At 41.3% G+C, this 27167-nt stretch overlaps 3 protein-coding genes across 3 annotated transcripts in view; 1 reads left to right on the plus strand and 2 right to left on the minus strand.

Moving 5' to 3' along the window:
* The window catches only part of ZSWIM6 (zinc finger SWIM-type containing 6), a 112712-nt gene extending 98210 nt beyond the window's left edge, over positions 1-14502 (minus strand). The window contains exon 1 of the mRNA XM_052670404.1: positions 14001-14502. Coding sequence (XP_052526364.1) covers positions 14001-14502 — 502 coding nt within the window. The remainder of the gene's footprint in view (positions 1-14000) is intronic.
* Positions 1-27167, minus strand: part of NDUFAF2 (NADH:ubiquinone oxidoreductase complex assembly factor 2) — a 354445-nt gene that overhangs the window by 214368 nt on the left and 112910 nt on the right. The window lies entirely within an intron of this gene.
* LOC128074290 (uncharacterized) overlaps positions 1-27167 on the plus strand; it is a 497996-nt gene that overhangs the window by 204795 nt on the left and 266034 nt on the right. The window lies entirely within an intron of this gene.

The raw sequence follows: 27167 nt of genomic DNA on the forward strand, positions 1-27167 counted from the left end.
TGCTGAAGCTTAGTACTGCCTCAGAAGAAGAGGTAACACATGAACTCCAAAGACAAAAAAGCATTTTTTGCAAGAGCTATAAGGATGCATAAAGAAATGAATATGTATGAGCAGAACAAGTTGTTAGGTATTTCCTTCCCTTTCCTGTACTCTTAAAATAAACATCTGTTTTGTTTTTTTTTTTTTAATCACAAGATAGATATGGCAGTATGACTCCTTTCTCAATCAAGGTTCTGCAATAAGGAAGACTGCCAGGAGAAGATGTGTGGAAGGTGACTGCCGCACATAGGCCTGTCTGATGTCACAGCTCAGGGAGAGGTCATGCTGCAGACCCTCAGCAGTCAGGATGCCTCTGACAAAAGCGAATTCCTAAGTACAGCAGCAATCTCTTTTCCATGCAGCAGTCAGGACTTCAAGAAAACTTTAAACTGAATCAAAATGTGACTGACACAGAAAGAGTCCTTCCCTTCTTAATGCCCCCTTCTCCCAACATCTCTCCCTTGAATCAACAGCAGCATTCACGAAGCCAATAAACAAGGTAAAACTTACCAAACAAGATTTAAGTTCACAAGCAGGACAATTCTCCAGCTCACTGCACACATGTACAAACCCTGGCACTAGGTGCAAGCTCGAGAACTACTGTGTCTCTCTGACAGCAGCCTGCATTTAAGCCAGCCTAAACCATCCACATGGCTTCAGGGTGAATGACACACAATGGGTAAAGTTTGAAAATGACAATCATGAAAAAATCTTTTCAAAATACATGTTTGAGCACAGCAATACGTATTTTCTGTTCTAAGAGTTACACAATGAGGCACAGAGCAGTAAATGAGTCACGGCACACTAAATGAGTCAGTTATTTCATTTACCATATTCATGACTAGAGTATTTCACAATGGAATACATTTATTCTGATAGGCCTGTTCTGCAGCCTGTCCTTGGAGGAGTTCATCCAGTGACAAGAGGGAGCACGTTTGCTGGAACAGCTCCTGGAGAACAACTCCCAGCCTCACAAGGAAGCGTTATGACCACGCTGCACTGCCGCATCAGCAGTTCTCTTACAGCAGCGGGTTTGGTCAACGAGGAATGTGCCTACTCTCTCAAAAAAGGAAGGGGGAATAAGGTGATAACGCTGCTAAACTGTAACTGGAAATACAGTTTCAAATTCTCTACTTCCCTCTGTGTAAAGTTTTATGGTCTTTGTCATTTACGATCTGTTTGGTAACCCAAGGTTACCAGCCTTAGAAAGACAGACACTAGGCTTGCATTTGAGCTTTCAACTTGTATTTACAGGGACCTTAGTTCACCGGTCCCAGGCTTTCATTGGTGCAGCACCCTTACACCTAAGTCCAGGTTTCATCAGCCAGTAAAACAGGATCTGAACAGCTGGAGCTAACAGAGCCCCTCCCTGAGTGGCAGCCACCACACTGGACACTGATACTCAATCCCTACAGTAGGTATTTCTAACAAGCCTCATTTACGCACAGATGCATACAAATTCTGTGGGGAAGACACCTGACCAAAAGCCATGAAGACGCTGTGAGCAGCATATGGCAGCCCCCAGCTCTATACCCCCAGCCCTATAGGGGCTGAGGCAGGTGGGTCAGAGGTTCCTCCAGTCTGCACGGAGTCAGCTCGCACTGCATGCAACAAGACACTCAGTGAAGACCAAGTCACAGTCTACCTCTGTAGCATTCCCTTGTCTGGTCCTCACTGCAAGCACATCTTTCACAGCAGCATCACCTGGCAGCAGCCCAGCACAAGATATGGGGACCCACTTTCACTTCTTTCCCTATTCGCTCACACCTTGCTACCCATACTCAGACTTAGGACACATTTCCTCATTAGGGCCATTGGCAAGGCTGGTCTGGCACAAAACACAGCTACAAGCTATTCCCCCTGTGCCTACCTATAAACCTCCATGCATGCTGTGCCTTGCTATACAGACTTCTTCACTCTTACGCTGATTTACTTTACTTCATTAATCCATGTAACTTCTACCTGAGGTGCTCACATTAACCCAAACTGCCACCTTCCCCACATCCCTGCCTTCTCTCTCTTACGGCCAAATAATTGTGTTGAGGTTGTTGTCTGGAGTGTGGGTCTACCATCAAGTATTTGCTGGTTCCAACAAAGTGACCCCTCACTGGAACAGCTCTCACTCAGGCCTCCATTGGAGGTTTTTCTGAACACGTATCAGGACTTGGACTGCTTCACTTTTCAGTATCTCCATAAGCAGAAGACTCCTTTCCCGGCACTTTTGACCTTTACTGGCTTCTGTGGTTCTCCTTTTACTTCCTAAAATCACAGCTCAGTGTCTCACTGCACAGTCATCCTCCTCTACTTCCTCTTTTCAGTAGATGTTTCTCAATACTTTATCTCTACTAGTTAACTTCCTTTTGTCATTCAAGTAGGGAGGGGAAGACGGAGCTCATAACAGGCAGGGATTCACTGAAGTGCATATCCATGATTCACTTTTTTCTCATTTATCCTGCCTAGCATTTCACTAGCTATCATTCCATACTTTGAGTAATCAGGGAGTAGCTGCTTTGATCTTATTGCCATCTCAGTCCTCTCAAGCTTACTCTCCCCTCTGAGAGTCTTCAGCTTTCTGACATCAGCACCCTTCCTTGATCCCTGGTGCATATACAAATCCTCCCTTTTAATAAACTCTATCCCACAAAACTGGATCTCTTTGCTATTAAGATTACAATGCTCACATTATCCCTACATTTCCAGTGCTTACATGTATCTCCTATCCCTAACAATTTCTAGCCCTTATAGCTTCAGGCTGTACCAACACAGCCAGTTCTTCTCTTTCCTCTTCGTACTTCTGTCTAAAGAAGAGCCTAACAAGCCCATGCAACATTTGTCACCAGAATCTTATCCTTTCTTCAGTACATCCCAGTTCTTATCCCCATGTCAGCACAAGATACAGTCAGAAAAATAAAACTCAGTTGTTCAAAATTCTGGGTACCACACCAATTTACTATTTTGCAGAAAAAGGACATGAAAACAAACACTTGGACTTTTTCCAAAAGAGAATGGTTTAAAATTATGCCATTTATTGTCTGTTGATTAGAATTAAGACCATTAAGACAAAACTTGACTATATCTTAAAATAAAACAAGATTAATTTGTAACATGAGTTAATCAATGCATATTTAACCCCATGAATAAATCTGTTTATTGCTTGCATAAAAAGTCTTAACAGAAATAACTTAACAGAAATAGCTTCTGCTTCGATAAAGCACAGTCTGACAAATAACCTTCTTTTTAACAGAAAAGTCAGCACTTTCTAAAAAATAATGTCAGATATGCTGAATTGCTAATACTGAAATTAGGATGTAAGAAAGGGAGAGGGCAGAACAAGCAACTGTTCACTTCATAGCTTTAAATATTTTTGCAATTTCAAAGTCTACAAGATAGCTGTTAGATTGCTAGCCTGTTGTACAAAGCAAAACAAAATTTTCATAAATGGAGAAATCTATCCTTTCATGCCTTCACTAAAACCTTCTGAAAACAGATAACAGAAGAGGGAGATGCCAGTCATTCAGACTACAACCTCATTAAACACACCTCTTCAGAAATCCACAGAGCTCTTTGACCTATACCTTATCTCAGAAGTCGTCCCGTCCCCACTTTTCTTCCAGTCTCTCGTCTATAAAGGTCAGCTCAGCATCCTACTACCCCTTTTGTCTTCAAGTATATCTTACTCAGTGAGTTGAACTCTTGTTTACTCCTAAAAAGATTCACTCCTGCCAACAAGTAGCCACTTACATTTATCATCTACGTAACTACTTAAAAATTAAGATTGTAAATTATTGCCAGGATACATAATGTGAAGTTAGGTCACTGAAAATCATCAGTAAAACTAAGCAGTACATGGCTTCTAAAACTTCTAAATCGCGCTAATCTAGTTATTCTCAGTTTCCTTATCCAATCAGACTGCCAAGGCATCTGTTACATCAAGCCCTATTTCTAGTCACTGTCTATCATTCAGACATTAGTAGCATATTCAGCTGAAGTCATCTCTATTAGTTCATGCATGTAGATTTGACCAGGAAAGCTGCGTGACTGTTATCCCACAGATCATGACTTGCAATAATGAAAAGCTAAAAATTTAACACCACAGTTACACATTTTGTTATCCCTCTGTTCTAGAAGTAAAATTGAATTTTCACGCTTCTGTGCAGTACAGCTACTCTAAATCCAGACACAGATACAGTATATTACTATTAGATATTTTAACCATGAGACGCTAACAGTCAGTTTGCAAGGTTTCAGCTTACACCTTAAATCAGTGGCAGAACTGACAGTCATTCTGCATGTACATCAGCAATACAGTCAGCTGGCACAGTTGTCATTGGTCATAACAGAAGAAAAGCATCCCATGTTTCCTCCACGTAGCTAGTATGTTAAACAATTCATTTAGGCTACTGATTTTCCCTGTTCTGAGCTCTCAGAATCACCATGCTCAGCAGAGTTGTCTTGAAGCACAAGTCACACTTAATGTGGTTACCAAGGTCAGCTGTGTAAATATGCAAACGTGTTTTACTAATACTAGCTTTTAACTTTCCAAATGATGCATTGTACTCCACAAACATAAGCAGGAAGGCAAGTGCTTCACTGAGGCAACTGAGGCAAGTAATCAATTGCTTACTATAAAGCTCTTTACAAACAATTGCTTACTATAAAGCTCTTTACAAAATTTCTCATGTTTTCCAGACAAATTCAGGATGATCATTGATTGACACTTTTGTTAATAGATTGTTAACATAGACATTCTATTTGCCATTATTCCATGGTCAAGACTAAGCTATGTGGCACAAGTGACTGGTCAGCAGGTATATGACATCCTAACACCACACTAGGTGCAGTTGCTTATACTTCCCACAAGCTACCAATCCTATACACCATCACTAAAGATAGCATGACACTCTGAACTTCAGGCTGGTCTAAGCATTAAAGCTCACTGTAGAAACCAAGTATTAATAAAACTCACCAGATGGACGGGGTCCTGGGCAACCTGATCTGAATGTGTATGTTTGGTGGCCCTGCTAGGCAGGGGGGTTGGAACTACATGATCCTTGAAGTCCCTTCCAACCCGAGTGATTCTGTGAAATACAGTTGATTCTGTGAAATGCTCTTGACAAGGGTAAGCTAGAAGCTGATTTGACAGAGAGGCCTTCCACAGCCACTAAGTTGAGCACATAGCGGTACCAGGACAAAAAAAACAAGCCATTAGTATTGGAAAAAAAAAAAAAAAAAGTCAAGCTTGAAGCATATGGAAATAAGCCCAAAAGAGTCAATGCTAGTAAAATCCTATCACCAAAACCCACAAAATTAGAAATATAAAAATACGTACAGTACATGCAAACTTGATCCTCTACTGTATTACAGACTGTAAATTTGTCTCACACTTTATAAAACAGTTTATTCAATCTTAAGTGTCTCAATGGTCAAATGTTCTTTATTTCATTAGTCAGTATAAATTAAACATTGTAGTCAGCTGCACAGTTCCTGCACTGTATTTGCATTACTACTGGCTGTCAGTAAGCAGTTAGCAGCAAAACTTGGCTTGCGTACAACAAAGTGTCTCATTTCTTAGAAGTCATACGGCTATGCAACATTTGATTTTCCCAGCCTTTAAAGTGATCGTTTGAAAATAATTAGTTCTTGGAAGAAAAAAAAAAAAAAAAGTCGAACAGATTCAATAAAGATATATTAACACCTACTTCTGTTAACTTTCTTCCTATTGTGCCACTTTTCCACACATTTTTCCAGCAGTCCCACAGCAACTTAGAGCTCTGACACCCATTAACAATGAAAGATGACTTATGTAAACAGGCAGATTGTTAAATAAAGCAGGACAAAACGTAAGCCACATGAATTTTTAGCACATTAATTCAGTAAATGAGCTTTTGATTTATCTGATCAGCTAGCTCTACTAGCATGAATTTAAACTTACTGACAGGTTTTGCTGCATCCTCCCAATTAACGTCAGACCTTCTCAGCCATTGCCAATGCATATCCAAAGCAAAAATTCCCAGATATCTCAAGACTGTCAAATGCTCTCATTTGCAATAAGGAGGAAAGATTTAGAGGGAAAGAAAAGATGAAGGTCTTTTTAAAGCATGATGGTGCATATCTCAATCACCTTAAAATATGTTTTAAATACAATTAAAGATGCCCCTCTTTCACATTTCATTTTTTGATTTTCAGAAAGACTTAAAATAAAGTATAGGTAAAAAGCCTACACTGGGAGACAGCTCCATTCAGCAATGGCCACTAAGCTTCAGTAGCAAGCCTTTTATCAATTCTCACTCAATCCTATGCTCTTCACTCTCCTTACTTTTAGAAGGCTCCCTCCTTGTCTGTTTACACACAATTGCAGAATAAAAACAAGCAAACAAACAAACAGCAGAGCAACTATTCTAAGATAGTGACTTACATTACAAGCTTTCCAGACATCCCAGTGTTTAACAGTGGGGCCAAGGCAACAAAGGTTGAGTGCATATGGCTGCCTCATCAGAAGCCAGTACAGTAATGCACTGCAAGGGTATCGCTAAATCACGGTAATTGCCATGCAGCCAGGAGGAGAATGCAAACCAGCACACAGCCCCAGCCAACATTACTAGTGATCCAGGTCACAGAAGGCTACAAAGCCATGTCAAAGGCTGCATGCACATCCAGCTAAGAGAAGCATTTCTCACAGGTAGCTTTAGATAGTGAACCAAGAAGAAAAAAATGGAAGTTCAAGGAGACTGCTCTCCCAGCACAAGTGCAGTTACTGGACAGTGCTCAAGTATTCACATGCTGTCAGGCTGACTGCATTCCAGGCAATCAGAATTCACATTGAATCTGTACCATCATTGCACATGAAAGCTTTGTAACATTTCAAATTATTTTCTATGACAGACAGGCAGATTCATAAACTAGAATAGCTTTTGTCAGTTAAAATAGTTCTGTCCTCCTTTTATTTTTCTTTTCAAGATGCAGTAAATTCTCCTGTCTAATCCCCAAAGAAAATGAACTAAAGAGAAAATAAGTGAAAGGGTGTCAGCTGCCTTCTTGCATTACCGTAGCTCTGCGCTAATATTTTGTCACATTACTACAAAACTTCAGGATTTGAAGAACTAGATTACCAAAACAGCAGCTGACATGAAAACTGAACCTATGCAGATACATCTTTCAGGGTACCACCCAACATACTTTAACCTTCACTGGTAAGGACTGCTGTATAAGATAATATGCTACTTTTCTCTAAGTAGTTTTAATTACAACTTCAGAGTCTTACGTAAGTTTAAAAAAACAAAAACAAAAAAAAAAAAAAAAAAACAAAAAAAACAGCAAACGTTTGTTTGGCAAAACTCACCAACAACCTAGCAATTGTTAAGGAAAACCAATTTGTCCAAGGCTGACTTTTATACAGCTTCAGCCTAGCCTTACACGTAAATTTCACTTCTAATTAATCATTCATCTCCAAAAGCACAGAGACAGACAGAGAAAGCATCAGTTGCTGGCGTGACAACTGGCTCAAATTCAAGAACTGCTACATACCAAAATATCTGACTATACACATAGATGGAATCACTTTCTTAAACTGAAAGCAAGTTTTAAAAATGATAATTGTTTTCATCAAAGTGAGGAAAGCCTTGAAATTAAGGGAGTAAATAAAAAACCTGAGAAACATGAAAACTGACAAAAATGAGTAATAGCAAGTTGTTAGGTCAAGGCAAATATAAAACTTTTTTTCAGAAAAGAGTGGTTTTGTGATGTTTTACAAATTTTAAGCAGAAGCAATTTACCAAATTCTAGCACAGTAAAGACATTGCCTTATTACAAACTTATCCTACTATTTGTAATTACATGGAAAAACTCTACAAGGCATCAGTGTTCAATCTTCTGGCTTACCTGGGCTACATCCAGTGAACAGTTTTGTGCTGCACACACAAAGGATGCTCCAAAAGTAATGCCTCCTATATATTTCCATGGAAACTGCACCAGCTTCAGAGCACAATAATGCCATTTGATAGAGCAAATTCCCAGCTATAAAACAGTCTTTATCAACACAGTCACCATTATTAGTTGTGCACTTTCTCCAGTGATGAACAAGAGCTTGCCTGCCATGCTTGTCAAAATCTGCACCAGCAAAGGAGCACCCCTGTCACTACTACCGAAATGCACTACACGCCACCTCAGTGTGCTCACATCCACCTTCTGGTCTCCAGGAATGTTCAGCAAGTGTTGATGAATGTCAACTAGTGCCATTTTTCTTCCTCATGGAGGTATTTAAGGTAACACACCTTTGCTTCATACACAGTTCCATGTCAGATGCCATTCTGTCAGAGCGTCCCTCTGCTGCCATCTGTCTCACAGCAATAACAAGGAATTGAATACTGGTGGTAAGGTTCAACTCTTACCACTGTACCACCAACCTCCACCTCTGACACTGTAGGTCAACATAATAAAAGAGCAATCATTAATTTTGGAGCTCTCCGAAAATATATAATGTAGTTCACGTATATAAGTAACAAAACTAATCTCAATCTATAATATTTTTAAAATATTAGGACATTAAAGCAAAAAAAGGAGAGCAACAAAAACCCAGAACTAGTGGGATGCATAACCCTGTGTGAAACTAATGCATTGATCATTGATCGTTCAGTGGCAATGCCTGCAAATCTTCGTGAGCTTTCAAGGAGTCTGTCTGCGATTTTTGGTGTAATGTTACTGCAGCACTTCATCCATGACAACAGTTGTCCCCAGACATCTGCGCTGCCAAAAAGTGATGACATGAATAAGGCTAATTGTGAAGCATGGAGAGTTTCTCTACGGTAAGAGAGGGCTTACAAAAGTAAAGAGACATGGTCAAACCTTTGACTTGAATATCTGGTTGCAACTGTGTACACTCCATTTGAAAATGCCCAGTTTGTGCATTTATGTCAACTGAAAATGGAATTGCAAATACACATCATGGCACACTGACATTTGGCTGTGAGGAAGCAGTAGGTGCATGCCCAGGGTACTGCTGGGCCACTGGGCAGCAGCTGGGATGCAGAGCCAGCTGGGCCGGGCCATGGGCTGGATGAACCTGGATAAGGCTTTTATTCCTGCTTCTTGTAATCACTGAAAAATGCTTATTTTCTCTTAAAATTCAGATTAGATATTTTTAGAAAGACTCAAAAAAGGCAGGAGCTGACTACGTTTTCCATGTTTTTTAATCTAGTCTTAACAGAAAGAGGGTTTTTTTGTTGTTTTTTTTTTGTTTGTTTGTTTTTAATAATTCACTCTCCTCTCCCCCAATCCCACTTTATTATGTTTATTTTTAAGAAGAAAAGTTTCCAAAGAAATTCTTCAATGTCAAGGATAATCCATCAGAATACACATGTCTACTCACTGAGAATAGTTTGTGTGTTCCCTAATTAATATACTGCATTCCAAATCTAACAACAAAACTGGAATGCATTCAGCTGTCTCTCTTTAAGGAAGAAATATGTATAAATGAGTTTACTTGTCTCTCCAAACCTGGAAATATTGGTACTTTCTTCTTAAAGCTAATTCAAATCATAATCCCTGAAGGTATTTTTGCAAAATCCTAGTGGACTTGGTTGCTATTCAAGAAGAATATTCAGAAGTCCAACAAGATATTAGTTGTTTACTACATTACCACAGTATTGTATTAACAAATTCTATATTACTTGTTTTAGTCATACGTTCCTAACCAAGCCTCAACACTGGGCTGGCTGCTGAAGAAACCATGCCTGTTTCTGTGGCATGTCAGTAAGTAAACTACCCCTTCCAGGAGCAGAACCTTAGCACAACATTCTCTTCTCGGACAAAGATCACCAGACACACCAGGACTCCAAGAAGTTAATGCAGAACACAGCGCTTACATTCACAAATAACAGCCTTAGCTTTGTTGCTTAATTTAATATTACTTTATTTAGAAAAAAGCTAAATCCATGTGTCACAAAGGTTTTGTCAATAACATACATTGTAGGTATTCGTGAAAATCAACATGTCTGCATTTCAATGCATAGCACAAATGCCTGTGCCAGATTTCTAACAAAATACCTGGTGTGGTTTTAATCAACAGAAAGGTGTTTCACATTATACTGTTGTTACTTAAATAATTAGATCTTGAAAGAAAAGAAATTGCACTTTTCTCACATGCTGTGTAATTCCACACTATTTTGGGCAAAGATGGTTAGGAAGAATGAAAAAATTAACTTGGTGGATTTTGATCCCAAAGGATCAGAAAGTTGCTGATTACTATATAAGCATGTTTGATTCTTTACAATATCACATTCAGACAGAATTAGAGCAGCTACCAACAGGATCTTAAAAAGCTTTCTCTTCCTAGAATGATGGTTTCTCCTGGTTTTGAAAGCAACCACTAACTTGTAGCTCTTCTGTAATAACAGATGATGAAAACTATGAAGTCAAAAGATAAACACTTCACATTAAGAGAAAATCGGGGGAAAAAAAGTCACGAGTCCTAACTTCATTTAAGAACCAAACAAAGAAACATCCAGGAAGTTCTAATTATTATTTTACATTTGAGAAGCTTCACTTGTTCTGCTTTCTTCATTTTTATTTTTTTTTTTCCTGAAATCAAACACAGTGTTTTGGTAGCATCCTTCTGAATACATTTCACTGGGGGACTTCAGAAAACTACATCTACCACTCCATACCAACGTCACTCCAGCTGAACACTCTTCCCAGACAAGGTAGTTTCCCAGTTCACAACATGAATATTACATTCCAGTGCTGTGGTAAGTGCCCATCAATTAATTCTATACATTATTTTCCTCCCCTTGGAAGTTTCTTCCCTCCAACTCACTCTCCTGCCATTCATACCTAGAGGCATGACTACCATGATTACAAAGCCCTATGCTACTGTGGAAAAGACTACAACACCTTAAAGGGAGACCTGTATGAGCAAGCAAGTTCTAAGCAGCAAAGACAAACCAACCTCAAATTAAAGACAGACGAAGACATTCTAGGAGTACTTCAAGTGACGTATCAAGAAACCACTTCAAGTGGCTCTAATGTGGACGCAGATACAGCAGCAGGGCTTCCCGCCACTGCTGTGAAGGCAGCCTCTGCCCTTCCCAAAGCAGAAAGTCATCCTACCAGAGCACAGGGTGGCTTTTTTCCCTGTGTCCAGAATAGCTGCATTAAGGGCTCTCACCAGGTCAACGGTGCTATTGAGGCTCTTCCTAACCTTGACAGACACCGCTGTGACGACAAGGCAGGGCTGTATACTAATTCAAGACAAACCTCAGGAACCAAATATACACTCTACCAGCTAAAACTGTCTGCTCACTCCAGGCATCCTCGTGCAAACTCCAAACGAACCACAGTCAACTTCTAATTTCTCCCCCAGATTGTTGTATTTCCTCAAAGTGCTTTCTTGCTTAGCCTGCAATCTTTACTAAAAATACCTGGTTTGAAATAAATGAAACATATATAGTAGAAAAACTAAATTATACAGTTGAAAAGGTTTGTTCCAGAATTCTACATTCTCTTTTTTTAAAAAAAAGAAATTCCTTTATGTTTAGTTGAAACATACCATAATAAGCTATAAAAAAACATCAATAACTTAGATGCAGGCAGAATTTTTAAGCCAGTTTCTCTGGAGAGAAGTCTTTCCAAACTAAGTGATGCTAATTACCATGCCAGGCCAATACCACTCAGTGCTCTCGTCAGCCCAACATCGGATCATCGGCTATGCAAATCTCTGACACGTTAGCTCCTTTTGCTCTTTTCATGACACATGTGAGACAGAGGTGGGGAGTATGATATGGGAGCATGTGAAAATTCTTAGCAGCATGTAGACATGAGATTTTTTGAAATTCTACTACTTGTAATGAGCCGCTGTGAAGAGATTGTCCGAGTGTTCACTCCAGGCTAGACTAAGAAATGTAGACTCCAGAAGCATTTAAGTCCATTTAACTACCAAAGTGAAGTTCATGCCTCTCCCTCACTAACCAGATCTGCATTCCCTTATAGTGATCATCACTACAAGTAAGGCTGTTAGGACTGATAAATAATAAAACGCACTTTGTCCAACAGCCGCACTTTTCCACAGCGCAACAGTAAACATTCACAGAGTTTCCATTACTCACACTGCACGGAACACAAGTTCACGTTTGTAAGGCCACCAATCGCTGCTTGCACAGACCCATCAGAGCTCTCCCAAAGCAGCACCCCGTAACACCACACAGAACTGGTCCTGACCCAAGGCTCAGTCGCATCCTTCAGCGCAGCAGCAGTCGCAGCACCAGCTCTGCATGAGAGCTCTACATCCAACAGATCCCTGCCCAAGCTCTGTGCACAACCATGATGCTGCCAGAGCACTGAGACACTCACCATCAACAGCTCCAGCTGGAGCACAGCTTTCCAGTGAAAGGCTGGAAAAAAAACACAACACAACTGTATTTTCAGCATTTGTCTGGAACGTGTTTAAGGGCTCCAGAAACAGCAGTCAACACTTCAGTTGTATTTATGCATATTTTCTCTCTTCACATTGACCCTTGCCAGCATTACTCAATGCCCCTCCCCTTCAGGAGCTATACAACAAGTTACTTTTTCCTTTCACAACTCCTCGCTGAGGCCCTGTTCTGTCACTGAAAGCAAGCACAGTGAAGCCCACGCTGGGTGTCTGTCTCCTGCAGAAGATTACATCTTTTATTTATCGCCCCTTGGCTTTATTTTCACAGTGAATTCCTGGCTTAAATGTAATCATCCAAGAAACCCTCCCTATGTGCACTCCTGTCATTCCTCATTGCTTGCAAACAGAATCAAGTGCAAGCAGAAGGGAAAAAATCTCAGTACAGCCAACCCAAGTAGAAGAGCTGTGCTTCTGGTTCTGCCAGCACCAAGGAGCTACAGCCACCTTTGGAAAGGAGAAAAAGTCAAATGATGAAACTTACAAGAAAGTTAATTAGATTTAAAAAAAACAATTTGTCTCAAGTTCAGCTCTGAGAAAGGCAGTGAGGTTGAAAGCAGCAGCAGCGAAAATAAATGGCCAGAAAGAGGAGCGCAAGTGGAGTGAACAAAAGGCTCGGGACAGGATGAACCGTGGGGTAAATAATAAAGACAGATGCGTTTTTAGATTGAAAAAAATAATAACAATTAGAATACCGAGCAGAATCCTTTTGTCTAGCTTTCCCTTTAAAAGGTGGGAGATAAACACGAAAACGAGAACAAAGTGCCCAGCTACAAAGCAGACCCCACGCCCCGCGTGGAAGTTATAGATCCCACGAGCGGACGAGGGGCTCCTCACCCCACCACGGAGGCGTCCGCGGAGGGGAGGCGGGGCGAGGCGCGCCCCCCCCGCAGAAGGGGAGCACCGAGCCCCGCAGCCCTTTAAACGCAGAGGAGGAAGAGGAGGGAGCATTGTTCCAGCGGGAGGAAGCCCGGCCCCCCCGCACACACACGCCTCGCTGTCACGGCCCCGTGCCCCCCACCCGCTCCCCCCCCACGCCCGCATGCTGCGGATCTCGCCCCCTCCCTGCGGCTCGCCGCTGCCCTAGAAATGCCTTTGTTCGCTGCTCTCCCCCTTCCTCCTCCTCCCTCAAACCAGACTCTGGCATTCGCTTTTATTTCTTTATTTCCGAGCACGCCGCATCACCCCCACCCCCCCCCCCACACACACACACACACCACCCCCGTGGGCCGCCTTCTGCTGATTCATTTCCACCGGGGAGGTGTGTGCGCGGGGGGCACCTCCTCCCCATTGTGGCCCGGGGTACGGCGGTGACCCGGATTACCGGGGGTGGGCGCTGGGAGGGGGCAGACCCAAACGGGATTACACGCTCCGGATTACCGACAGCGAGAGTTAAAGGGACAGCGCCGTGCCGGGGCTCCCCGCCGGGCCAGGGCAACCCTCCCGCGCCGAGGGGCTGCGAAGCCCACCCCAGGAGAAGGGGCTTGGGGGATAGGGGAGCGGTACTGACACGGGCCCGGCGTCGCGCCCGGTGACTCACCGACTTGCAGGACGTTATCGACGCAGCCGCCGTCGAGCAGCGCGATGCCCCTGCGGAAGGGCAGACGGTTTTCGTCGGCGGCGTCCGCGGCCCCGCCGGGCGCGGCGGCGGCCCCCACGGGAGCGGCGGCGGGGTCCTCGCTGCCGGTGTTGAAGGAGGAGTACATGCAAATCTCCCTCTCGCTGCGGGGGAAGGACCAGTAGACGATCCTGCGCTGCACCGGCTCCGGGATCCGTTCAAACCGCTCTTCCACCCGCTGGAAGGGCCACTTCTCCGCCACCTTGCGAGCTGCGATGTCCAGCAGGGATTCGGGGCTCTGCGTCTTGCCCAACGGCAGCAGCCCCAGGGCGGCGGCGGCGGCTGCGGAGCTGGGGCCGGCGCAGAGCGCTCCGCTGCCGGGGCCGGCGCCGCCCACCCGCCCGCCCGGCCTGCAGCCCGAGCCGTAGCCGGGTCTGCAGCAGAGGCGCTTCGCGGGAGGAGGGAGCTGACCGCGCTCCGCCATGATCGCGCCGCTTCTAAGCAGACAGCGGAAGTGGCAGTACCCTATAAACGGCACCAGGAAGGCAACGAACGGCCACCGGCCCCGAGTCCCCGCCTTTTTATCCTCATACGGCAAGAAGGGCGTGTTCCTCTGCCCACCAGCGGGCGGCAGGGGCGGCACCGTATGCAAATCGCCGCCACAAACATAAATAGAACGGCCCGAGTGCGGCTCGCGGTGGGACGGTGCGCGCCGCCGCTCCCCGCTCTCCTCCCACGCGCGTACACAGCCGGCGGCGGGAGGACGCCGAGTCGCTCCCCCCAGCCCGCCTCATGGCGTCACGCGCTGTGGTAAAAAGGGGGGTGGCCTCTGTCTGACGCCACGCGGGGAGCGGAACGCAGGGGCGGGGTCTCACACCGCTCACCTCTGCGGGAACGCCGGGCGGGGAGGTGGCTGCGGGCAGGGGGAATACGGTAGCTGCTAGGGCGGGTGAGCGGCTGTGCCGAGGGGCGGCCCGGCCGCGGGCGGAGCGGCCGGCCGCTGGGAATGGGAGGCTTTCCTCCGGCGGAGGACCGCGCCGTGGTGTTATTTCGGAGCACGCGGCGCTGCCCGCGGTCGGTTCCCGCTGGGCTGCCTTGCCGGCTCGCCAGCAACTCCTCTCCCGCCTCCGTTCTGCTGCTGTGATTGCGCTCCCCTCGCTCGGGCGGTAACGTTAACGTAGCGTTTTGCCGTTCGTGGCACCTGCTGTGTTTATGTACCTAACCTCGGCTGAGTATTTGAGCCGTCTGGGAGCCCGAGTGCTAAAGAGAGCAGTTGCGGATGTCGGGCTCGGTTTTACTCTTGGTAGCGCTCTGGTTTCTGTGTGTCTGAGGGCAGAGTGAGGAAACACGTAGAAAATAGAAGAGTTTCACGGTACCCGTGCGACAGCAGAGGAGAAATAATATCTAACTCCAGCCCCCTCACTCAGCCGTTGTTAATAACGACTCACATCTTGAAACAGTTTTCTTCCACATTGCTCCACCGCTACTTCTGCTTCCAACAAGCCTCTGCCGAGGCAGCGGCAGTGCCGCTCGCAGCTGGGTAACGGCTGTTCAACAGGTCTTAGCCGCCGGCTGCAATGGAAATAACGCGTTGCTGGGAGAGTTCTCCCTGTCACAGCGAAGGGGGTTGCGGTGAAGACTGACAAGTACGGCTATGAAAAATAAAACCTTCTGTAATAAGCAAAAGTAGCCCAAGTGTCTGTTGTCTTAATTTAGTCATCCTTCTGTCTTTTCAGATCTGGTAAAACAAAACAAATTAACTTAGGAAATCCGAGAGAAAAGCCCATCGATATTTCATCCTGCCATTCAGCAGGAAGAGTTGCTTCCCATATATGAGGCATTCATACTCATATCCTATGATATTAATAGCCACACAGTATGCTGTTGAAGCTTTTTTCTTTGCTGGGCTGGAAAGTACATAAAAGAGTAATAGCATCTTTCCTCTTGATATGATGCCATAAGCAACAAAGATGTTTCTTGTTGGGCTTACTCTGCACTGACATAGTAACAGTTTACATGTATTTTCTGAACCCAAAGTTCCCTCCTTCCTCCAGTAATGATTCCTTCACACCTCAAACTTTCTGAAAGCAACTAGGAAGATGTGTAGAGTCTAGGGGGAAAAAATAATGTCTTATCTGTATTTAAATCTGTAGTTAGTTTTTCTTTTCAAGGACGTTCTTTTTTTGGAAGGAGTTTACTGAGCTGCATTTTCATTTCCTCTTCTTCTGCCTCCCGGTTGTTGACGATCTGTGTTACGGAGTTACACAGAAGGAAAGCAATGGCTGTGGAATAGCAGCCTTAACATGGTTAACCTCTTGCACTTAATCAAAGTCAGTTCAGTGAGCTACTTGGAAAAACATCCTTGATGACCAGTCAGTATAATTTGTTCTTAATGTTTCAAAGCATTGGACAACTTGCAGTCATTCCCTTTCCTTGCTGTAGTACATACAAGGCTTGAGCACTCCACTAGTTGCACTAATTTGAAAGAAGGATTGCATGCAGTTGTCTTTGTATGAAGAAAACAATGGTCTGTATGTAGAAAATGGATTGTGGACAGCCCAGTGCTGGTCAACATGAGTCACCATGGTGGTTAAAACTTATCTGGAAAAATGAGAACAAGAAAAACCAAGGCAGCATTTAAGCTGAACAAGTCTCTATATTCATGCAGGTCATAAAGTATCTCTAAACACCATGAGGACAGGAGGTCAGAAATGAAAAGGAGGAAATGAGGGAACACTGAGTAACCTGGGTCTCTTCAGCCTGGGGAAAATAAGACTGAGCTGAAATGTAATTAATGTTAATAAATATCTAATTGGAGGTGAGAGGCAAATGGATGAGGCCAGCCCCTTCTCAGTGCTGCATAGCAACAGAGGAGTAATGGCCTAAAATTTGAACACTTGGAGTTCCGTGCAAACATGCAGAAGAAGTGCTTTGTGGTAGGGGTGACAAAGCACTGGAACAGGTTGCTCAAAGAGGTTGTGGAGTCTCTTTGTATGGAGATATTCAAGACCCAACTGAGTGCCTACCTGTGTGACCTACTTTATCAGGGTGTACCTGCTTTATCAGGGGGCTTAGGCTTGATGATATCTTGAAGTCCCTTCCAGCTCCTGCAATTCTGTGATTTTCTGTGATTCTGTGAAACTTGGCAAAGGAGGCTAGAAGGTTCTTACAGCCAGAACTCCTTGAATAAGCACAAGGAAAATTACTAAGAATTAATTTAAAGTGTTGATCAAGAGATGACAGCATTAATATAATCAAACACAAGGAAGACTGAGAAGTATACTGAAACAGTTTAACAATGCTAAAACAATGTTTTTTTTAAACTGGCTTGCATAAGGACTTCTTTTTAATAAAGCAGTTCAAAGACAGTTTGTAAGAAAGCTGTAGATTATGCGGATTCCAAATGTATTTCAATATTTATCATACAAAACACTGCTGTACATTAAAAAAAAAAACAACTTGGAAAACACTGCTGTACATAAAAACAGTGACTATTGCTACACTTGGCAGTGCCATAGCTCTGAAAATTCGAACACAGGAAAAGCAGGAAACTATGATGAATGTTGATGAAGACTGGTCAATGAAGAAAATAGCATACCTGATCTATATCTTTGGCTTGAAATGTTTTCTTAAATTGTTTAAATCATTGTGTTCAGAAACTTATTTTCAGAAGTTAAAAATAGAAATCTTGCCTTTCACTAGCCTTTTACATGAAATTGGATACTTTAGGATAAATATTACCAGCTCATTTAGGAGTCATTCTTTTAACGTGTAAATAAACCAACAGCACTGAAAGAGACCTTTCAAGGGACAGCTTTTTATTGTAATTCCATGATGATTCTAAAAATGGAGTCAGATTCTAGAATACAAAAACATTTAGGAAAAAGGTACTTAAAGTACTAGGCATGCTCCACCAGTATTGTAAAATAATGTAAAGAGACAAATATCTTAATTTGGGCTAGATACTCTTGACATTCATTTCTGTGTCCTCTGCCTTTTTGTGGCTTGATACTTGATGTATGAAGTCATTCTGAGATGTACTGAAGGGAATGGTGTTGTGTTTGCCAGAGTCCCAGAGCTCTTTGAATTATGCTGCTCTGTATTTCCTCAAGGAACAAGCACATTCACTTCACATTTATTGAGAATAGACCCTGGGAAAAAATTGTTTCTTCCTTATAAGGAACATTGTGTTGGAATATCTGCTGGGACAGTTTAGTTTACTACTAATTTCCTAGGAATAAAAGTATCACTGTTACAAGTAAAATGATAACATGCAAGTGACTTCTTAAAATGAAACATGTTGAACTGATTTACAAGGTTCAAAGTCTCTGAATAGAGAAATGAGTGTCTCATCTTTCTTCAGAGTTATAACTTGCTTACATCCACTCACAAGAAGTCAAAAGCAGAAAATCCTGTCTTTGAGAGGAAGCTAGATTTAATATCACTCTGGGTCTGTTGTTTCAGAATTTGTGAATGCTCTAAGTAAAAGCAGCGTTATTCCTCATGCTTTTGAAAACAGTATTTCTAAAGGACTGTGCTTTTCTAGCTGTAAGTAAAAGCAAATCTATTTGGAAAAAACATATTTCAATCTTTAAAATAACTTTCTTGTAGGTATTCTTTCTCCTCGTTGCAAATACATACTCTTAAATCTGGTAAAGTATCTCTGTAAAGATTATAATAATAATAATAGTAGTATAATAAGAAAACACATTCCTCAAAGCTTTAAAGTCTCCTGGTCAGACATCCTCCACCAAAAACATGATAGGCCAGTTTAGAAGTTAATCAATTGCAGAATGTCACCAGTCAGTCTGCCAACATCTGTAGGAACACTTCTGCACATACAGTGTATGGACACTGAAGTACTGCTTTGTTATGCCGGTGGTCTAAATGGCATTCTTTGCAGTGCTTCTTGTGGATAAGATACTGCACAAGCAAACTTTTTATTTTTTTTACCCAGCTCCCTCTCTTTAAACTTTACTTGAGACTTGTGTGCATTAGAGAAAATAGCTACTGTGCTGTGGCAGGAAATTTATTAATTATTGGGTAGAGATTCTTCCTGAAGAAAGGCATGCAAGCCTCAATCCACTAATATCTGAAACAAAAGGCTTTGCTTACCCAGATGTTCACCCGTGGCAAAGGAAGAGAAACAACACATATAAAGAGTCTCATATGTGCACTTCTCAAGCTGCTGAAAGCTGTAGGATGGCTGGATGGCTCTAGAGTAGGAGGGGAAAAAAAAGAGAAAAAAAAAGAAGTCTCTGCCTCCCATCTCAAGAATTCTGAGTCCAGGTTCATTTGTGATGCTGACAGAGCTGAATGCAGAGGTACTTAGCTTAAATGTGCCAAAAACTGGAAGTGGAATGTACTTAGAGGAGCTGCAGTTCCTGCCTATGCGCAGATGTGGTCCTTGTTCCCAGCACCTGGCTCGGTTGCCCCCTGCTTGTCTCTACCAACACAGCCAAGAAGTGCGGGAAGAAGAAGGTGCAGTTATCTGTCCAACTGTTGCTTCTGATATTTGCCAGTTGCCTGTAACCTTCCATGCCTTTATGAATTGCTACTGTGCACCTGCATAAAGTGTGGAGGCAGGGACGTGGAGGCAGTCAGAGAAAACTAAGCAACACTTAACCGGTTCCTGTTTAAACAACTGGCATTCTTCTAAAAAGCTTGATTACGATGTCTGCGTCCTCTGACTTTGTCACCAGTGATTACATTTAGCAAACTGGGGAAACTTTTTGCTAACAGTCCATTTAAACTTTGTTTTCTGACTGTTAACTTCTGAATCTACTAATATTCAAAAAACACCACAGACCTTCCTCTAGGACTGAAACCTCCTGTTGGGATTTACAGACTTTTTTTCTTGATTTGTATTAGAGGCAAACTTTTAAGAGAGCGCTATGAATATGAGGATACTATGTAACTTAGATACTCTCTGAAATCAGAGACTGAGACTTCTAATATGACAGAAAAATTATGCTGTCCCACCATTATAAAAACTCAGTATGAGAGTGTAACATTTTTTGGAATTGCTTTCTTCATTTGTTTGTTTTTCAGATATTATATTCCACATATATCTATTGATTTGGTATCATCTCCACCCCTAAGCAAAGTGCCATCTAAAGGTGATGGTATTTCAGAAGGTTCAGTTGATGTAAGAAAAACTTTACATTTGAGCCGGGGCTTTAAAAAGCATTTGAAGTTTTGTAGCCCAAGTTCTTATTAGCCTGATGTGTGCGTGTTTTATTGCATTTCCCTGCAAAGCCAAGTTACTGAGCTGTGGAATGTTCCATCCATTTAAAGTAATCAATTTTCTGAGTTACACACAGCTTACCAGTGTGTATTTAGAGTGATTCTGATATGATTTCACATTTCCTTTATACCAACTATATGCATTTTCTAGCATATTTGCCTATCTCTACACCTATTCTCTTCTTCATAGCTACCCAATGACTGTACTTTGGTATTGACAGTTCTCATATGTAATAGTTCTCTTTTCTGATAAACACCCCATGAACATTCAATCCACTTACCTTCCTTATTCTTGGGCTTCCTGCTCAGCAATCTTGGAAACTGTACCAGAGCTAATATCTCAAACTAAGTTTTATAGCCAAATTCAGAAGATAGAGATGAAGATGAGCTGCAAGATATGTCTCTGCTACATTTCTCCACTTGGAATAACAGTGATGCAATGTACCTATTTATTTCCAGATAGTGCTTTGATCTTCTTCCATATGGATTGTTAGGAGTGGCAAGAATTTGCCAGTTCTAACTACTGCAAAGGAAGGAACCCCTTGATGCTTCACATGTGTCCATTCTGCTTTTCTTCGGGAAGTCAGGCTGAACTCACAGAATAATTCTCTTATTGCTAGACACTGTCCTCTACTGGGCTGTATACGGAGTCCTTCAGAAGGGATAGATACGACATGGTAAGTAGTGTGATTCAGATCCTATAGGAGCCACTGCATCAGACTGACTGCAGCCTTAGGCAGATTCTCCACCAGTCATCCTGCGGATGTTGTGATCCTTGAACAGAGTGATAAAAATCTGCAGTCCATGTAAAATACATTTTTTTGTGTTTCAGGAAAAAAAAAAATCTGGGTGAGAATGGGAGACACTGAATTTATCCATTGTAGTGAAGTTCTGATTCTATTTGGCATGATTCTGTGAAGAGCAAGGAGTTGGACTGTAGGAATTGGGTCCCTTCCAACTCAGGATATTCTATGATTCCCCATACCTGCTTCCCCAAACTGAGAAGAAAGAAGACCCACTCCATAGCCTGTGTCAGAACTGCTTCCCAGTTAATAATTTTTATATGTGCTTTGTCAGAGCTTTGTTTACAGACAGCACAAAAATCAGCTTCTATTTCTGTGGTCCCATGGTTCTGAGCAGCAGAAAAGATTGACAGATTCTGTTTAGTTTTCATTGAGCTTGGGATCACAGCACAGAAAAAGTTCTCCATGCTCACGCTTGGATAACCAGTCCTGAGCTGGTTTGCAGTCTACTCTGGAGCTTTCAATTTATCTCTATAAGCACAAGGAATTAGATTTTCATTGCTTTTGTTTTTGTTTTTAAACAGAAGTTTACTGTCTGCAGTTGAATGGCTAGAGATGTCTCCTTTTTAAAGAAAATCTGAACATGTGTAAGGAGTGGAAGAACTGAGGAAGAAAAGGGCAGAACGAGTGCGAGTAAGAGCTGAAGGGTGATCTAGTTTATATAAAACCCAGTCTGTTGCCAGCTCCACCCTCTAAATGGCATTTACTGCCAGGGAAGTTGAATCCTTCCTAAACTGATTCTAACATCAGGAAAATCCTCCTAAAATAGCTGTGGGCCTTACAAAAGTTGCAGTTTCCTCTCACAGTAATTGATGCTGTGGTGACAAATTCCATCTGGTACTCATGTGTTGCAGTCACCACATCTGTTAAGGGGAAGAAGGCAACTTTTTCCCTTTGCTCAGTCTCCTGCCTTGTCTGCAAAGATGGTCCAAGGAGTGAAAAATTGTTTGCTAAGTCTGGGCATTTGTTGAAAGGGATAGTGTGATGGTGTCCTCTATAGTAGCAACTTGGAAGTGAATCTGCAACCTATGTTGACTCAGGTTTTTAAGAAGTGTAAATGAAGAATCACTTTAAGAGTAACTGGGGATTTGTCTCAGTTACATTACTGCCATTGAATGTGAGTTTATTTCATCCTGTTTACTAAATGGGAAGTATAACCATGGCAACATTCATGACATGCTCAGCATGAATCTTCCAACACAGGAGTGAAATTAGAAGACAACCATTTGAAAGTGAATGAGAACTCAAAAAGCAAGTTTCAAATGACTGTCCAGATGATAATACACTTCAGCGTCTGCACAGTGAGTATTATGCTACATTTTCTAGTTTCCTTTAAGCTTGTCACAGCAAGAGTATTCATGGTGTCACCTGTGTACATCTTAACTCAGTGAATGAAAGCTTGGTGGTGTAAATACTAATAGTCATTAGTGATTCTGATGAGCTTCATGACCTTAATTTTGTGTGAAGTATACTTAGAAGCACAAATACTCAGCCTTTTATGCTCAAATGCGGCACAAAGGTATTTGAAATCAGTTTACTTCAGGGGTAAAAAAAAACACAGAATGATAATTCCAAGACAAGGTTAAAGTTCTGCTTTCCACTTATAAAGAAAAAGCCTGAGGTGAATGGAAATGTGGAGGGGAACATAAAAGGAACTTTCTAGATCAGTGTTAGTGCTCTGCAGTCCCAGGTATAAACTGCCGGTAAATACAGTCTTATAACTAATTCCTGTAGCTGTTTCCTGTCATAATGCTTATGCGGATGTCTTTTAAATGGAAAATTGTTGGACTAAGTAATGAATTGCTTCTTCATATCTCCCCACAGATCACTTGTTTTGTAAGGGTCAGTCAACTACATATTTGTGTATGAGAGTGATACAAACTATCACCATAGCCCGGTACAAAAGTATTTCCGTGCCATTGCCCATACTTTTATCTCAGGCTAGCTTCACCATTTTTGTTTAAGTTAGTTCTCCTTTTTTTGTACATCTACCACATAGCAGGAAAGTCATGTTTCTGTAAATAAGCCTAGCAAGTAATTCAGGAGATGTGTAGGAGAATGCAGAACTGCTTGAGCTGATTTTTGAAAGTTGGCTAGATTTTAATCTGACTCTGCCCTTTCAACAGATGCTCAGAACAGTGATTGCTTTTTATTGCCTCAGCACACCATCTTGGGATAACACATCAGCCAGTCTGATGGAATATTTTATATAGAGTTACTTCTTTCCATGAGTCAGTGCTGTAAAAGGCAATTACGTCTGCGAAGAACACTGCATCATTCAAGTCCCTTGCTGCCCTCATGACTAGAAGCAGTACATTTAGGGTGGGTTTTGTTAGTCCTAAGAATTATACTGATCTACAGAAATGACTGAACTGTTTCTATACAATATGAGAGACCAAATAATAATTGAATATTTTTCACATATGGGTAAAAACTGATACTTTATCACTTTGGAAGTTTCGAAAAAGTACATCTTATTCTAGTTGTTTGGGAACATATTAGCCATCAGGGCCAGCTTTGAAGTATCACATTCAGCTAACTCGAATTCATTATCTGTGTTAAAACTGATTGAGTGGCCATCTGAATTGTTGTTTGTTTTTAATATAATTGAAACTGGAGAAGAGAGTCTAGAGGGCTTGACAAAGTGAAGGGTATTGGTAGTAAATGGGTAAAATAGGACAATCCATATCAGTCATCAGCCTAGCATATATTTAATCAAAAAATACTTAACTGATATCAGTCTGATAAATAAACTATTAAAAGAAATTAGTAGAACTAATGGGTAATATATATACTGTGAGTATATTCAAAAACAGATCTGACCATACTTTTATTATAAAACACACTTAATAAAACATGTAGCATTTACAAAACAGTACTGCTTATGTAGTTTTTAGATTTCTCCTAGACATTGTAACTCACTATTGCATGACACCTTTTATATGTCCAGTTCATTTATTCATTATGATCTATTTAGTAATGGAATATTGGTAAACTAACATTGAAAATAAGTAGTGAATGCGGGACTGTGAGTGAGCACATTAGAGTTATTCTAGAAGTTGGTTTTGGCCTTGTATTATTTATATTTGTGTTTGTTTTAAATAACATTGAAGTCTGTTCAGAATTAATGACCATAGCTTGTAGATAATCCATAAAGTTTGCAGATGTAATATACAACAAAAATAAGTCTATTATGTGGTCCAGATGACCTTTCTTAATAAGTTGGGTGTGAGCAGACAAGTGTTCTGTGGGTAACTATTAAGTAATGCATTTGTGAGCAGTGAAAGCACACTGTTCTTTTTATCTATCTGTTTAGTCTACTCGTGGATCTCAAGAAGGAACAGAGCAGAACTCAGATTTGAGACTGTTGAAGGCTAGTTGAGCAAGGGGTTTTCAAAACACAATTTTCTAGAAAACACAGCATTTTGCTTTAGGGAAGGGAAAGGTTCCATATTCTTTGAGCCTCATGACAATGATCATCTCTAAAACATGGTTGTGTTGGGCACCTGAACAACTTTATTATGGCATCTCAGAGGGATGCTCCAATGTTCCCTTATTATAGACTAACTACTGACTTTTGAGCCATTCTTTTAAAACACATTTTTATGCTATATATGTTTCTATTTCTCTATTTTGCTTAGCTTTTCATGTGTCTGTGTTTGCTGTCTTTCAAGACTGCATTGTCATCTAATCACCATTAAGTTTCCAGACCATGTTTTTGCCCTGTGTAGACAATACTTATATCAGAAGATCTTCTACCTCTCTAACTGGACCAGTTTGTGCAAAAGAGCTTTAAGAACAATTCTCAATCTCTCTCTCTCTCTCTCTCTCTCTCTCACACACACACACACACACAAAAGCAAAAAAAAAAAAGAATATGCGTTATTCTTTCTGTACACTCCTTCTTTTTCTCTCTCAGATTCTCTCTTGCCAGTGCAAAAGCCCAACAGAATTGCCTTAGATGATTTCTCAACAAGTCTATTGGTACAGATTTATCAAGGGAATAAAATCATGTCTGCAGATAATTCCCATGGTCTTGTTATCATTATGGCAAAGTTAGCGATGCCATTGCCTTCTTCATTTTCAGAAAAAAGTGTGTTTTGCTAGATCTCAGCAGAACTGAAAATGCTGGTTGGAATTTTTCCTCTGTTAATATGTTATTATTTGGGGATTTGGAGGGGAAATGAAAAAGTGCAGAAGGATTTATCAAGGAAGGTAACAATGAATTAACTCCTTAATTTAGTTCTTTTGTGGAAAAAAACCTCATGTAGTTCTTGGCTACAGAGAAAATCTTCATGAAGTACAATAGCAATACTAGTCCTGTGTATAACACTGAAATAATTTTTGTTCAAGTTTGCTTTGTCCAGTCCAGGAATCAACAAGATTGCTGGTAGTCAGAAAATGTTGAGAGAAGAACTAGAAAAATCATTCATTTATAAGGCATAGGATGAGTGATGCAAGGAGGTGTTTCTGTTTAGTTTGTCAAACAGAAAATTGTGTTGAATGAAGTCCAAACATACTTGCAGTGAAATAGGAACTTAATACCTGTCTTTTGAGACTAGTAGACAAAGACAATGTGATCCAGTTGTTGATGTTGAGACTGAACAAAGTCAGAATAGAACTGAGTGGTACAACATTCCATAAATAATGGGTAGATAACTTCTGGGACAGTTTGATGGGAATTATAATGGGTTTTCTATCTCTACTTGTTTAAGCTTCAAGAGATGTTTTTCTTAAAAGACATGCTCTAACTGAGCTGAAAACTAGTTCAGGGAATCTCAGGAACCTCTACAACTAAACAGATCAACCTCAGGTTTTAGCTTTACCTCTGGTGGGGACCAAGGTGGTTTTGGTTCTTTCTTCAGCTCTATTGTGGCTTTATCTCATGCTTCCATTTTTTGCCTATTAATGCTAACAGTTGTATTGTAGCATCAATGCACTGCAGCAGTTTTAAATAGAAGTGTAATGGCCTAAATGATACAGCCTGGCAAGGAATGTGATCTGCTGAAAACCTGTCCTAAACAGAACAACCAGCCATACATGGAATTTTAATACTCCCTTTTCTTGCTTATTCCTACTTCTGAGCAATAATCTTGTGAACTAACAGTTAATCTATGTTACTGTTTAAGCTTGCAGCCATATACATAAGGTGGAATGCTGTTTTGGATGAATAGTCCTAGTATCAACCGTTGTATTTCTGCGTGATTTTGAATGCACTAAGGATGTGTTCATATGGACGCTTGTTCTTTTGCTTCTCCAAAACTCACAGCTTGTGTTCAGGCTCATGTAAAGTGACATATAGTCCCAAAGAAAAATAAAGGAAAGTAATCAGCATCATTAGTCTATCAGTATTTACAGCAAACGAATTCCTTCTTTGCACAGAGAAAACTTAAACTATGTCTTTGCCTGGTTGAAAACTTCCTTTCTACAAGTAGGAAAAAAAAATTTTTTTAAGATCCCTGACAATAGTTTTCTATTCAGATTTCTTGCAGCTTGAGGCAAAACCACATTGGCAGGAAGACGACGTCCTATCTCTGATGGCTATGAAGCCTCTCTGAACCTGATCTGAATATGATCTTATGCAAAAGGGATGTCTGTGTGGTGACAAGAACTTGAAAATAAAAAATAATTATGTAAGATATTTAAAATAAGTTGGGAAGCATGTTTGAATGAGATCAGCATTCAGAGTCGTTCCTTAAGATCTGGATGCTTGTATCCCTGATGCCATGCTTTTTCCTTTACATTGATCCAGATTTTTTTTTGAACTTCCTTCATGATGAAACCTTATACCTGGCAGCAATCTTTACCAGCCTTTTGGAGCAAAGTTGGCCTTGGTATCCTGTGCAAGTCTCCCAAACTCTTGAAATACTTTGATACTGATGAGAAAGGGGTGTGTTTAAAAATAAAAATAACAATAATAATTACAAAATAAAAAAAAGAAAATCACAGAGAAGTCCCTGTGTTTTTCTATGCCACATTGCAGAAATTAATAAACTAAATTATTTTGAAAGTCAGTGGGAAGAAATATATCCTTAATGTCAAGAAGAGAGTAGCTCACACTGGTTGCCTCATCACTGCAGCACTGACCATCAGGCAGCTG

The sequence above is a fragment of the Tympanuchus pallidicinctus genome, unplaced genomic scaffold (genome assembly GCF_026119805.1).
Source record: "Tympanuchus pallidicinctus isolate F22 unplaced genomic scaffold, pur_lepc_1.0 scaffold9, whole genome shotgun sequence".
NCBI classification, from domain to species: Eukaryota; Metazoa; Chordata; class Aves; order Galliformes; family Phasianidae; genus Tympanuchus; species Tympanuchus pallidicinctus.